General features: G+C 33.0%; 1 protein-coding gene across 4 annotated transcripts; it reads left to right on the top strand.

Annotated features, from left to right (window-relative positions):
- The first annotated feature begins 23 nt into the window (after window positions 1-23).
- Window positions 24-15523, top strand: LOC105328454 (sodium-dependent glucose transporter 1C). 4 transcript variants are annotated; one of them, XM_011429322.4, is made up of 5 exons: window positions 90-174; window positions 1013-1144; window positions 2807-3077; window positions 3466-3757; window positions 4055-8502. In XM_011429322.4, exons 3-5 carry the CDS (start codon window positions 2823-2825, stop codon window positions 5146-5148), a joined length of 1641 nt encoding a protein of 546 aa, XP_011427624.3. In that variant the 5' UTR covers window positions 90-174; window positions 1013-1144; window positions 2807-2822; the 3' UTR covers window positions 5149-8502. The 4 variants fall into 4 exon arrangements, with proteins under 4 accessions (XP_034310709.2, XP_034310706.2, XP_011427624.3 ...); XM_034454818.2 differs by lacking the exons at window positions 1013-1144; window positions 2807-3077; window positions 3466-3757; window positions 4055-8502 and adding exons at window positions 11563-11808; window positions 12321-12612; window positions 12918-15523 and having other exon boundaries at window positions 24-174; XM_034454815.2 differs by lacking the exon at window positions 1013-1144 and having other exon boundaries at window positions 38-174.
- Window positions 15524-16019: the final 496 nt, after the last annotated feature.

The raw sequence follows: 16019 nt of genomic DNA, 5'->3' as shown, positions 1-16019 counted from the left end.
AATTTTAAACATGAGTTATTGAGAAAAAATGTGAATATTTGATATCGTATATATTCTCAAATTTAGTTTCTGTCCATCGAGGAATTAAAGTCGGGTTCGGATTTCAGATAATTGGACCGTTCCAAACGGTATTCGTCGACGTTCTCGGTTCTGTGACAGAGTTCCGCGTTGAAGGTATGTACAATAGATAAATATATGTAGACAATGGAAATATAAGTAGTTAATACCCCTATTTTTTCATTTATTTTGTGATTACATATAGACTGGGTATTAGGCCTATAGGCTAGTTTGATCGACTTGTTTCGTATTCTATCACTGTCTATGACTTTCGACTTGCAATCGTCAACGGAATGCGTGTGTCCAATATAACCTGATAACCGGTGGGACACTACTACATAAGGATAGTCGGGAAAATTAGCATTATCCCGTTCATACCGTCATATCAATGTCAACATAAAAACTAAAAACCGTGCTTGTTATCGATGTAAAGAAATTTAAAGATTTTTACATATATAATGTATATATATATTGTCATATTGTGTTTTTTTCTTTGCATGCATTTCCCTGTACAGCTGCAGTAGCCGTTAGCCACTTGCTATAATCCTTTATCTTTCACTTCACTTGCTTTAATAATTTTGGCTGATTATCTTTGGTTTGATATTTGAACATGTTGAACTTTCACCTTCATCGAAACTCGAGATGGTGCTTGAACTTCATGTCTCTGTCTAAAAATATAGCTGCAACATCAGTTTCTTGACCCAGTTGAAATTAAAATACCTGTATCTGTGTCTCAGCCAAGGTTACAACATCAAAGACTTTTCACCAGTTCACCACCACTCCTAGTCTCCTAGCCTTTGGCTTTGTAAATGCAGTAAAGTTAATACACTGCAGGTTGGATATAAATATTTTCAAAGGGATGCTTAAACATGCTTGTATTCTCATTAATCGTAACCTATGTATGAAAAAAGACATGCTAGTTAGTTCTCACTCCTATAATTAATGTCCCTTGGAGGTTTTCAACAGTGGACATCAACCAGTGTACAGTGATGTAAACTTGGTGTTAATAAAAATTTGGCCCAATGTAGGATGCACAACTTACTGAGTGACGTACATGTACCTTCGGAATTTCTACTTTGTTTACAGGGTAAGTCCGGTCTATTATTTACAGCCCCAGAAAATTATAAAACTGAAAACAATTAGGAACAATTTAGAATAATCACTGATAACATTACTAACAGAGAATCCTCAGACTAAATATTAATGGTCACTTTAAAAAAATATAATTCTTACAGAAAATGCACTTCCATATAAATATACTGCATATGTATTAGTTTTCATGATATATTCTATTTTTTTCTTTTTCGCAATCATTTCAATATATAGCAGACTATAAAACATCAAAAATTGTATAGGCTATTATCATGATTATGCACTTTAAATTTCCTCTTCTTGATAGAGTAAAATTATTTGGATTGTCACACTTTATGATCCTCATTTTTTGGGTGTTGAGGTGGTGTGTCTTTGATGCTGGCAAAGCTGAATTTATTAGGCAGAAAATTAATCAGCAGCTAACAGAAACAAGACTGTCAAGGATGTTGGACAGCTGACCCATTTTTTGAAACAATATGTTTCAATGGCATCTGCGATTAATCATTGAGTCAAACATTTTTATTGGTAAAAAAAACAATTGTGAATTAGCCAAAGGACTATACACATGGTACTTTTTTGCCCACTTTTTTTTAATGAAATAATTATCAATATGTATTATTCCGATGTTTTGATTTTAAACATTAATAAACAAAACAATGTCAATTTAACAATCTAAAAGGACTTAGGTTGTCATCATTGTTCAAATTCTTGGAAAATTCATCAATTCTGCTTCATATTCACTCAGAAATATGGAGTGCTTATTTCCTAGCACTATTTTTACATGTATTGTTCTTCTTGTTGTTTTTCATATACCGGTAGTAAAATATATAGAGTAGGGGTGAAGATAGTCTCATTTGTTACAGTTTAGTGTAATGCACAAAGGAACATACATGTACTATACTTTGAATTAATTATAAAATTTTGATGTCACTGGCAAATTTTGTGGCCATATCCAGACAATTTTTCATGATTTTAAACAAATTTTAAAGTTTATCTTTTAAGTTATATATGCATTCACACAACCATTATTCCAAATAAGTTAAAACATGATGATAGCAGAGTATTACCCATTATTATTTTATTATTATCAATATTATTATTTTATTATTATTAATATCTATTATTATTTATTATTTTCCTGGTAAAAATCACAAATAATAAAATTGTCACATATATCTGACATTGGTTGGTATGGTTTTACATATCATTATCAACATCTTGTGCATAACTAGTACTAGAGGGCAGTTATAAGAGGCAGATTCCAGAGAGGGAGAGTTATGTAGTGGTAGTTATGTACCTTAATGTAATTAGCACCAGAAATATACATACAGTCATGTATATCCCTGACCTCAGTATACAAACCACCAGTTGTGTTATTTGGTTAAATATATATTGCCATACAGTTGGTAGCTACTGTAGAATTTGATTGGACAACACCAGTATATGCGTATATATCACTGGCTGCTATGTCAAATATGTTGGATAATACGAGCTCACTGACCACTTAGTCAAATTTAATGTGTTTGATTTAGAAACTTAAATGTTTAAGAGTGGTGAAAATTTTTTAAACGAACTTTTGAATCGTAACATATTTAAAATCATGGAACATGCAATATGATGTGTGATTATCAGAGCTCTATAATATTGTTTCTTTAAGACGCTTATGAAGAACCATGGGGTTAAACAACGGAGAGGTCAACAAGAATGGGAACTCGCATCACGACCCCGACGACGAGAAAACTCCATTTACAGAGAAAGAGGAAGTCAATGGCAATGACATACAGACAGACACAAGAGAAAGTCCCCACAGTTCTGTCGCCCCAAGAGCAGAGGAAGATGAAGGGATTCTGAAGAAACTGAAAAGAGATGCTATCTACCGTGAAAAATATTGGATTTCCATTGGAATCATGTGGAGTTTCTTTGTTTTGGTGAGTTAAATCTTTATACATCAGAAAACTTCGTTTAGAATGTTTGTTGGACAATGAGTTCCAAAATTCTATGAAAGTTTTACTGGAGCACTGTTTATCTTAATAACTAGTATTACAGAGTATTTGATTAACAGATATACAACTCGAATTGATGTTTTGGTTTAGCATTGTGTACATATGCAAGTAGTAATACTGTTGATTCCTAATTTTACGCAAGTACTAAATTCCTTGATTCATATGGTTCAAATTCATATTGTAAGCATAATTTCATTTAGCTTACATATATTGTAAGATTGGCAAGATTGGCTTCTCGCAATTTTACACAGATATAAATTCCTCGCTATAGTAGTTTTCGAAGACTTGTTAACTGTTAGTATTTCATTTACAGGGTTGGACCATTGGGCAGTTTGGACCATCTCTGCTTGACTTAAGAATCATCACTAGCACTTCCCTGAAACAAGCCTCGGCATTCATGACCGGTCATTCTGTGGGGTATCTTATAGGCTCCGTTGTTATGGGAATCATTTTTGACAAGATGAGAAAGGAGAGGACTTACTCTGTGGCTTGGTCAGTTGTAGCTATGACTGTTGTATTAGCTGTCATTCCTTGGTGCTACATCTATGAACTGATGGTTGCAATGCATGTGTTTAAGGGACTAGCCGGAGGTGGCTTAGACACCAGTAAGTACTCTCAGTCCTTTGATGAAAGAGCGTAACACAATGGAAAGAAATGTCAGACCATTACAAAGATAAACTCTTCTTTAATTCTTGACTTTAAGTTTTAGTTTTTCAACTCTTAAAAATATTCATATGGCGTAAATCCTTCATCAGTAGTATATTGCATATAATTAGTCATTCCAGGAACACAAATTATATCAAAATCGTCCAGAAAGATAAACTTAAGCTACTCAAATTTAACTGTCATGCTCATAGTCATGATAGTAGCTCAGATTTTTCAATCCTTTGGTTCTCTTTTAGCTGGCAACGCTCTACTTATAAGTCTCTGGAGAGCTGATGGGAAATCATTCCTACAGAGTATTCATTTCGCTTTCGCTATTGGAGGAGCCATATCTCCATTTGTCACCGGCCCATTCCTTGCTCCAGAGAATAATATGAATACAAATACTACCAGTGAAATCATAGGAAGTACAAGTATAGCAAATTACACAAACAATGCAACAATGTCTGATTCTGGGGATTTCCCATGGACGGAGTCCAGATTGTATGTCCCATATTCAATAGCAGCTTTTCTTGCCCTAACAGCTACTGTTCCATTATTTGTGTTAGCCTGCACATCCAAACGACCTTCAGATGTGAAATCTGTAAAATCTGTGAGTTCTGTGGATGAGGACATCGATGAGGAGAGAAATATCCAGAGGTTATCAGCTGGGATGAAAGCTATTGTGTTGATCATTTTGATGGTGTTCCTCGGAATTTATTGCGCCATGGAAGATGGATTCAACAGCTTTCTGGCCACATTTTGTGTTAGCAAGTTAAAGTGGACGAAATATATGGCGTCCATTGTTACTGCCGTATTTTGGATAAGCTACACTATTGCGCGATTCATTGGGATTTTCTTGGCACGGATTTTCAAGCCGGTTAAGTTACTTTTCATTCTCACAGTTCTCGTTATCCTGGGATTCTTGGGATTTTTCCTATCAACCCAGTTCAAATTTTACGAAGGGATTTGGATTTCATCCGGAGTAGTAGGATTAGCAATGTCCATGATATTTCCGTTAGTTTTTGCTTGGACAGAGGAGTCCATCTTACCAGTTACGGGATTAGTAGCTTCCTTGTTCCTCATAGCAGCTTCATTGGGATCAATGATTAATCCCATCGTTTTGGGATTCTTGATGGACAATTCCTCTCCCATGTGGCTTGCCTACATAATGTTAGGAGAATCCATCATAAACTTAATGGTATTATGCTTAGCTTGGACAGTTGCTAGTCGAATCACACTACCCAAAAACACTTTCAGAGAAGTGAAAATAGAGATCCGATCGGAGGACCCTGATGAAATTGAATACAGGAGCATTATTGCTGAAAGCGAATTGAATGAGGACCGTCTCTAATGATATTCTATTTATCTCTTGGTTATAAACCAAACTTAAACTTTCATTCATCAACCATTCCTAACCAGTATGATTATTCATCCTGCAACATATGGCTTAGATGTGTTCTTATAATTTTTTTTTAGTTTGCCACATTCCAAATGTAAGGATTTATGACTGGGTAGTTTATTCTAACCATCTGTGTTATTGATAAAATTGCAAACATGTAAACTCATGTTTATAAATTATTTATCGGTACCTAAAATTAACTCTAACCCTGAAGTGATATTCTCATCTAAAACATACTGTAAACCAACTATTATTCGCGACGACTTTATTTCGCGATTTATCTGAGATGAACAGGTTCGTGGCGACTAATTTTTGCGACTAAACCTTATCCACACCTGTTTCTTTTATTACAACTATGTGGTAAATACTGGTCCGCGGCGAGAAATATTCGCGACCATGAAGCCCTCACAAAAAAATTCTCGCACGCGAATTAAAGTTGGTTTACAGTATGTAGATGTAGACAGTAGAGACTGTTATAATAAAATCCTTTGCCAAATTTGTAAGTGATCCAACAAGAGTTCATTTAGCCATGCTTTTGTTTTGTGAAAAAATTTAAATTAATTAAAATAAGAACCTTGAACATGTTGAAAGTTTAATACTAATACATGTATTATTTCTGAAAGTTGCAGAAATAACACTTACCACTTTTACTGGAAAGATATTTTTATTTGATTATGTGATGGAGTATATTCAGTTTTTCCAGTTTCCAAACCTGATGCTATTGTGATATATGGAAAATATTTGTTTCAAGAAGTACCTTACCAATTGTGATAATACCCAAGTACTTATATAGTGAGACAAAATATACATGTGTATTTTTTATACAATAATATTGCTTGCACTGCTTGTTGTGCATAATTTATTTAGTTGTAATTTATGTTGCATTTTAATGTTATAGACAAGAGTTGTGAATTAAAGTGTATTTGGTTTACAGTTAACAGTTAAGTGGTTTACAAATGTATATTATTACATATTTTTTAATGTATTTTATTTTCAGTACTTATGTCTTCTTTGATTTTTTTTTTTACTCTAGTCCTAAAGGATTAGTATTCAAAGTATTGGTTTACATGTTACGGATTAAGTTACGCATATGTATAAAATATATATGGATTTTTTATTTTTTTTATTTTCTGGAAACATTATTGGAACGATCTTTTATTTGGTCATTGTACATTGCACTACATATATTTGTTTAATTTTTAAGTTACATCTACCCTTCTGCATCACAAACCTTTTTATGTGCATAGCATGCATAAGGTGTGAAAACTTAAAGTACATTATATGCGATTTTAGGCATTTCTGGTTTGCGTTTCATGGTTGTGCAAAGAATTACCATATCTTGTTGACCAAAAGTCTTTTTACAATGAAGGGCAAGTAATACTGTTATACAGACATCTGTTATTGAGATGCTTCCATTTTCCAGAAGAATTTTAATCGTGTTAATGGGAATCCAATTTTTTAGAAAAATGATATAGAATATCATTGCTGTTTTATTTATTCAGATGCATCATTAATCCCTGTGGTTGGATTTGGAAAGTAGGTCTTATAGGTGTCTGCAATACATGTTACAAGGGTCCATCATTATAAGGTTTACTATTTATTTATGCTATGATTTGAAGTTCCAAATATAACCTGATATTGTCTTATTTGACAACATGCTCTTTTTGATCGACACAAACCTTCTGTCTCAAAGTATTAACTTTTTTAATAGGCCACAGTGTATTGAATGTTAGTTTTGACAATTTTCACTGCATTCCAACTTGTACTGTTTATCTAAAATGGGAAATTCCATGACAGTTTGAAAATACATTAGTAAGCTAAAGTGTTATAAAAATTATTACATGTTCATTGGCAACAAAGAGAAATTAAAGTTGCAATGAATAAGAAAACCTTGAAAAAATTGATATTTTCAAAGTATGTGAATTTATATGAGTTATCTCTGTCTGAGTTTGAAAAGAATCTAGAAAAAAATCACAAAATTCCATACATATATATACCCTTGCCTAAATGTTCCCCAAATTATAATTTATTTGTTTGTCCATACAACCTGGCCATTACATGTAATTGTGTAGATCATTAAGGTTGTAAATTTTGAGGAAACATAAACCTTAATAACAGAATGTACACCTGTATACACATGTATACCTAAATGTACAGACAAATGTCAACCAAAGCATATCTAGGTGGATTCATATTTGGGTATTTAAGTAATGGCATTGTTAAGATCAGTAGATCAATTAAGGGATTTGAAATCCAAGAAATCTGCATTTTTAGTATAAGTACAGGTTATTACGTAATATACTAAGTAAACATATATCATTCATAATCTAGATTCATTTATCTGGATTCATTTAAAATATTAGCAAGGTTAAGATGAAGTTTTTTAAATTTTCATGTACACATTGTATGTGTGGAGATCTCTAATTGTTATTGGACATGCTAGAGAAAAAAAAACGGAATTTGTTATATTTTTCCTTCTTTGAAATTTTTTGTTTCTTTCCCTTTATTTTCTGTTTCAATGTGTTATCAACACACATGACATTAAATGTACATTTTCTGTCTCACCCTAACGGTATTTCAATGAACTGTTCAGTGTTATGTGTACAGATAATTTATTTTTCTTTAAAATTCCATAAACATGTCAAATTCTTGTCCACAGTGAAGACCATGTACTATAAAAACTTCCATTTCATTAAAGTGACGATGACATCTGAAACATAGATCTTTTCATTTAAATGATCTTGAATGGGAGATAATCAATTGAAAGTGATTTAGTTTTTTTTCCAAAGGAGAAGTGACACAAGATCTGCTTTTACCACTATTAAAATAGGTCTTTAACGTCAAATTCACTTTTATGAAAACAGATGGCACTTGTGCTTAGGGTTTTTTAATAAATATTTTATTTACACAAAACTCCACCTAGTATACGCAATATATATTTTTGTTATAATGCCCTACATCTAGTCAAGGTGACTTTGAGTTTATCCAGAGCGTATTTTAAACTTTCTACATATGTATTTGCCTTTTAATTTCCTGTTCTGCTTAAAGAAGTGTACTGTCTGATAGAATGTTTGTGTAAATCTGTAACGCTAATTTTGTTTTTAAAAAAAGAAGCATATGAGGAAATTGTATGGAACAATTGCTTACATTCAGAAGCAAGAAATTGATATTTTAAAAATCTATTGTGTTTTTTGTGTACACTTTATAAAGCCATGCACATAGATTTATATTTGAGTAAGGTTGTGGACTTTACAATTGTTTATCTCTTTATTGCCTTCCAACTCTGTAATAAATTGTTAAGCTGTTCTGGAATTTCTGTCTTATTTATTTTTGATGTGATTTTTTTAACAACAAAAACATGTGAGGGATCTGAGTGATAACTGTGGCGGTTTTTTACGGGGGGGGGGGGGGGGTATTTTCGGTAAAATTAATAAATTTGAATTTTTCAGAGGGGGAAGGGGTCCGTAGCCACTTCTAGATCCGCGCATGCTGCAGCTATATGATACTAATTTTACATATAAGTTTGTCACCTCCACCCCCCCCCCTTCTCAAACGTAAATTATTTTTATTAGTGTTTTACAAATCATCACAATATCAAGTTATATTAAGAATTAAATCAGAATTTGTAATTAATCCTTTTTTTCAAAGTGCGTTAAGTGTCTCGAAAATATAAAAAATGTTGATGTACCTTCATAACGCAATTTGATTTAAAACAATTTGATAGATATATATTTCATGCTCGATTTTCAAAAAATTCTAATGATATTTAAGTGAAATTTCTCCAACCAGAGAAGTCTGGTGGAAGAATACTCAATACATGGTTATTTTTTTTACCCAGTGTTGCTTTCGCCATTCTTCACTTGCAATCGCTATGGTCCCGTCTTGAGTTTGCCCAGACAAAGTTGTGTTTTTAGAGAGATAATTTGAGATATTGTGCTCCTTACCCTAACCCCCAATCTTACACCCTTCACCTACACCCTCGCACCCTCATACCCCATACCGCAAACCTTTGCCATTACACCCAACCGTACAGTGGTTCCCCTATACACCCCGACCATTACGCCATAAACCATACACTACGAATTCGCCCAGTCTTAATTCACCCATTGACAACGAAGGCGAAAGGGCCAAAAATAAAACGAGGGCAAATATTATTCTGTAGACAGAAGAAGATTATACGGTAGCGCTAGAAGACAATGAAAATATAAAATACAATCTTGCGATCTAAACTTTCATGCAAAGTCGTCGATTATAAAGTAAAGAAGACAAACAATTTGGGAAAACTAGTTTTAAGTCTATAAAATAAAGGTAATATATATTCTACCGATGAGGACATTGCAGACAAATTATATGTCAGGTACTATACAGGTTATTTTTGCCTCGTGTAATTTTTGCCCTTCTAAACTTGCAAACAGTTTCACCCCATCTTGAATTCGCCCGGACACAGTTGTATTTAAAGAGAGACATTAAATTCGCACAGTCTTCAATTCGCCTGCTGACAACGAGGGCGAAAATAAAACGGGGGCGAATAATTTCTTGTAAACGGTATTATCGCTTACTGAAAAGAGAGTCGATCGATTCCTTGTGGTTACACTCAAGTCTTTATCATGTTGGCGTTTTATAGCTGTTCGGTTTGCCGGCGTAATACTCTAAAACAAACACAATGAAACGGATTATCAGAAACAAGAGTTCAATACAGAGTTGCTTAAATAAGATTAATGCATGTTTTACCTCTTGCATATTTAAAATCAAAAGCGGTTAGTTATGTAACCTTCTTGTTTTAGCACTCCCTAAATGTTTATTTCTGCTAATAATTTAGGTTTGTTTTACTAATTCGTAGATGCATTCACATTTACAACTGGTGCAAATTTATATACAATCATTTTTATGTTTCTTCCATAAAATGAAGATAATTTAGGACATTTAGTAATATTACAAATAGGTGAAGATACAGAATATATTTTTACCTTTTGTGATTGAAGTTTGAGCTATATATATATATATATATATATATATATATATATATATATATATATATATATATATATATATATATATATATATATAAACACTTCTGCATGTACATGTAAATACAAGTCAGTTCTATTTACATTGCCCTTATCAGCGATTACATGTCTTATGAGTCAGCTGTGAGATAAATGAACGCGGCTTTACCCAACCATCTTTTGTATGTATACATGTCTTTCATATACTTAAGTTCAAGTGCAAACCTGTACCTGTTTTGAAAATCTAGTTTTTATACAATTTGATATGATTTATTTGGAGGGCTAGATGCTCGTGGTCATCTTTTATACTATATTTATCTCCTTTAGAAAGAGAAACTACATGTATGTAGAATGATGCAGGAATCCATTCCAAAGTGAAAGCTAAAATATACAAAATCTTTCTTTACTGAATCATTGCTTATGGAAAATAAAATTATATTTAAAGTAGATCCAGTGTTCTGTGATGTCACACTTTTTTGTAAAACTTTGAATTCTTTAAAAACTGTGCAAGATAGTTTTATTTATTTTATGTGAATATAATCACATGGATAAAATTAGAATTATTGGTAGGTTCAAGATATTTTCGCACTTAATTTTATACTAAATTTCCAAATTTTTGTATATTTTTTCTATGCAAAGGGGAAATAACTCTTTTTCTGACTTTTCTCTCAGTTGTATCTCTAAATGCTATAGTTTTTCTTATTCCAACGATTAATTTTAGAATATTTTTGTAATTTAGTTTTCTGATAAAGTTGACATTAAAATTAAACAAGAAAAACAAATTTCTGCCTACAAGATTTTACTTTTAACAAAAAAAAATACATTTTTCTAATGCTAAAATATGCTTTAGTTTATGTTTATCTGGCATCTCAAAAAGTGTGATGACATGTATATTTTTTCTAACAATTGCTGACATTTAAGTCTATTAAGTCGAAATCAATTCGGTTTTTCAACTTTCCTCAGAGAATTTTACGAGTATGGAGCTACCTTAACATATCTAGGTACATTTGGTGCTTAATTTATTGACCATGAAGCATTCTAAAGTGATTTACTTTCTTCTGTCCAGAACACCAACACTGAGCCATGGACACATATCAGCCAGGTTGTGAAGATTTTTTTTTAAATCTGGATCATTGAAATAATGTCATACTAGCATTGATTCACTCATTCCCACCCTCCCCCATTTCATGTAATGAATTTCGTTCGGAGAGGGATACGCACGTATGATTTTGGCTAATTGCAATGGCTACCATTTATATATAGTCTATTGTATCATAATAAGGTACCAACCTACTGTAGTTTTAGTTTACTTCATTCTGTTGTGTAATATTATCGTCTTCTCTTTTTTTTTTAATTTCAGACATCTAGAACAATGGGGTTAATTAACGAAGAGGTCATCGAAACTAAAAACTCACCACAACACGATTTCGACGACTTTGAGGTTAATGACGAAGACGCCCACATAGAAGAAAGAGAAGGTCTCAACAAGTCTATCCTTGAAGAGGACAATGAAAAGGAAGGGATTCTGGCAAGACTGAGACGTGATGCCATATACCGAGAGAAATATTTGATTTCCCTGGGTATTATGTGGAGCTTCTTTGTTTTAGTGAGTGTTTACATGCTCAGAGAACAGAGAAAAAACATCATATTTTAGGGAGGCTTAATAGTCAACAAATTATCACTCAGATTTTGAAATTTTAATTTTTTTAGCCATGAAATACTATTTAGAAAAGAAAAAATCCAAATATTTTATTTTTAAGATTTGAATCACTTTCTTTATTGTTATATCAATAAAAGGAGGTTAATGTGGTCTAAATATTGCCACGATTATCCAGTCCTCTTAAAATAATTTAAATTTACTGTTGGAGTATCATATTAGTGAAAACAGTGTATTGTTTGGTGAAAAGTTTGACAAAATGTTAATTTGAATGCATTTTTATAATACATGTACTCTTATGCTGTCTGAATAATTATATCAAATAGTCATCCTCTTTAGAGTAACGAATTGAACAGAAAGTTTGATAAATAAAATAAATCTTCATTTCATAAGAAAAGAATAAGATAAAAGTTCTACTCTTTGAATGATAATTTAAGTGACTGTTGGTGGATTTATTACAGGGTTGGACCATGGGCCATTTTGGGCCATCTCTTTTGGACTTAAGAATCATCACTAGCACTTCCCTGAAACAAGCCTCGGCATTCATGACCGGTCATTCTGTGGGGTATCTCATAGGCTCGATTGTTATGGGAATCATTTTTGACAAGATGAGAAAGGAGAAGACCTACTCTGTGGCTTGGTCAGTTGTAGGTATGACTGTTACATTAGCCGTCATTCCTTGGTGCTACATCTATGAATTGATGGTTGCAATGCATGTGTTTATGGGACTTGCCGGAGGTGGCTTAGACACCAGTAAGTACTCTCAGTCCTTTGATGAAAGAGCGTAACACAATTGAAAGAAATGTCAGACCCTTACAGAGATAAACACTTCTTTAATTCTTGACTTTAAGTTTTAGTTTTTCAACTCTTAAAAATATTCATATGGCATAAATCCTTCATCAGTAGTACATTGCATGTAATTAGTAGTCATTCCAGGAACATCCAATTATATCAAAATCGTCCAGAAAGATAAACTTAAGTTACTCAGATTTAACTGTCATGCTCATATAAAGTCATGATAGTAGCTCAGATTTTTCAATACTTTGGTTCTCTTTTAGCTGGCAATGCTCTACTTATTAGTCTCTGGAGAGCTGATGGGAAATCGTTCCTACAGAGTATTCATTTCGCTTTTGCTATTGGAGGAGCCATTTCTCCATTTGTCACCGGCCCATTCCTTGCTCCAGAAAATAATACAAATACGAATACCACCAGTGAAATCATAGGAAATACAAGTATAGCAAATTACACAAACAATGCAACAACGTGTGATTCTGGTGATTTCCCATGGACAGAGTCTAGATTATATGTCCCATATTCAATAGTAGCTTTTCTTGCCCTAACAGCTACTGTTCCATTATTTGTGTTAGCCTGCACATCCAAACGACCTTCAGATGTGAAATCTGTAAAATCTGTGAGTTCTGTGGGTGAGGACATCGATGAGGAGAGAAATATCCAGAGGTTATCAACCGGGATGAAAGCTACTGTGTTGATCACTTTGATGGTGTTCGTCGGAATTTATTGTGCCATGGAAGATGGATTCAACAACTTTCTGGCCACATTTTGTGTTAGCAAGTTAAAGTGGACGAAATATATGGCGTCCATTGTTACTGCTGTATTTTGGATAAGCTACACCATTGGGCGATTCGTTGGGATATTCTTGGCACGGATTTTCAAGCCGGTTAAGTTAATTTTCATTCTCACAGTTCTCCTTATCCTGGGATTCTTGGGAATTTTCCTATCAGCCCAGTTCAAATTTTACGAAGGGATTTGGATTTCATCCGGAGTAGTAGGATTAGCAATGTCCATGATATTTCCGTTAGTTTTTGCTTGGACGGAGGAGTCCATCTTACCAGTTACGGGATTAGTAGCTTCCTTGTTCCTCATAGCAGCGTCATTGGGATCAATGATTAATCCCATCGTTTTGGGATTCTTGATGGACAATTCCTCTCCCATGTGGCTTGCCTACATAATGTTAGGAGAATCCATCATAAACTTAATGGTATTATGCTTAGCTTGGACAGTTGCTAGTCGAATCACACTACCCAAAAACACTTTCAGAGAAGTGAAAATAGAGATCCGATCGGAGAACCCTGATGAAATTGAATACAGGAGCATTTCTGCTGAAAGCGAATTGAATGAGGACCGTCTCTAATGATGTTCCATCTATCTTTTGGTTATAAACAAAACTTAAATTTCATTCATCAACCATTTCTCACCAGCAAGATTATTCATCCTGCAACATATGGCTTAGATGTGTTCTTATAATTTTTTTTAGTTTGCCACATTCCAAATGTAAGGATTTATGACTTGGGAGTTTATTCTAACCATCTGTGTTATTGTTAAAATTGCACACATGTAAACTCATATTTATAAATTATTTACCTAAAATTAACTCTAACCCTGAAGGGATATTCTCATCTAAAACATACTGTAAACCAACTATTATTCGCGACGACTTTATTTTGCAGTTTATCTGAGATGAACTGGTTCGTGGTGACTAATTTTTGCGACTAAACTTTATCCACACCTGTTTGGTACTATGTGATAAATACTGGTCTGCGGCGAAAAATATTCGCAACAATGAAGCCCTCACGAAACTCGCGAAAATTTCTCGCACGCGAATTGAAGTTGATTTACTGTATATAGATGTAGACAGTAGAGACTGTTATAAAAAATTCCTTTGCCAAATTTGTAAGTGATTCAACAAGAGTTCATTAAGCCATGCTTTTATTTTGTGAAAAAGATAAAAAAAAATTTAGATTAAGAACCTTGAACATGTTGAAAGTTTAATACAAAATGAATACATGCATATCTGAAAGTTGCAGAAATAACACTTAACACTTTAACTGAAAACATATTTTTATTTGATTATGTGATGAAGTATATTCAGTTTTTCCAGTTTTAAAACCTGATTCTATTGTGATATATGAAATATATTTGTTTCAAGAAGTCCTTACCAATTGTGATAATACCCAAGTACTTATATAGTGAGACAAAATATACATGTGTGTTTTTTATACAATAATAATGCTTGCTGTGCTGGTTGTGCATGATTTATTTAATTGTAATTTATTTTGCATTTTGATGTTATAGACAAGAGTTGTGAATTAAAGTGTATTTGGTTTACAGTTTACAGTTAAGTGGTTTACAAATGTATTTAATTACATATTTTATAACATATTTTATTTTCAGTATATATGTCTTCTTTGATTTTTTTTTACTCTAGTCCTAAAGGATTAGTATTGAAAGTATTGGTTTACATTTACGGATTAAGTTACGCATATGTATGAAATATATGTGGATTTTTTATTTTTATTTTTTTATTTTCTGGAAACATTATTGGAACGGTCTTTTATTTGGTAATTGTACATTGCACTTACTTGTTTAATTGGGAGTTGATTTTAATCAACTCTCGTACGCAGTTACTTTGGCAAACTAAAAGTGAAACAGTGTTTGGACCTAAGCACAAATTATCACCGCTGACAAGACGTAGATCTTGAAAATAATAGAGAAATTCGGTGTACTGTATGTTGTGCCATTGTTTTTCAAAAGAAAAGTATCTATAAATACCTTGAAAATAGTCAGATTTTATATAGTACGAACAATTCAATTGTTTTTGTAGTTGCATGTATTCCTACGCTATAGTTCAATATAGTCTCGTTCAATTAGACGCTCGGCTGTCTCCGTAAATCTCCGACAAGCAGAGAGTCTCTCTTGGTAGTCGGAGATTAACGGAGACAGCCGAGCGTCTGATTGAACGAGACTAGAGTTCAATATTGCTAGGATCTAGACGAAACATTTCGATTACTGATACACAGTTTGATGGAATAAATTCTATCTTTAAATATTACACAACATGATTCATATGGAGTTTTCTCGAAATTCTTGTCGGAAAAGTTCGAGAATTCGATCATATTATGAAAATTTGCCTAACATATCGTTGATTTTAAAATTGATAATAATCAATAAAGTCAACTCCCAACAGTACTTCGGTACTTTGATTTTAAGTTATATGTACCCTTTTGCATCACAAACCTTTTTTATGTGCATAACATGCATAAGGTGTGAAAATTTGAAGTTAGTAAATTATGTGGGATTTTAGGCATTTCTGGTTTTCGATTCATGGTTGTGCAAAGAATTACCATATCTTGTTGACCAAA

This window comes from Magallana gigas, chromosome 10, assembly GCF_963853765.1.
Source record: "Magallana gigas chromosome 10, xbMagGiga1.1, whole genome shotgun sequence".
NCBI classification, from domain to species: domain Eukaryota; kingdom Metazoa; phylum Mollusca; class Bivalvia; order Ostreida; family Ostreidae; genus Magallana; species Magallana gigas.
Note: the sequence above shows the minus strand (reverse complement) of the source record. Positions and strands in the feature narration are given on the sequence as shown.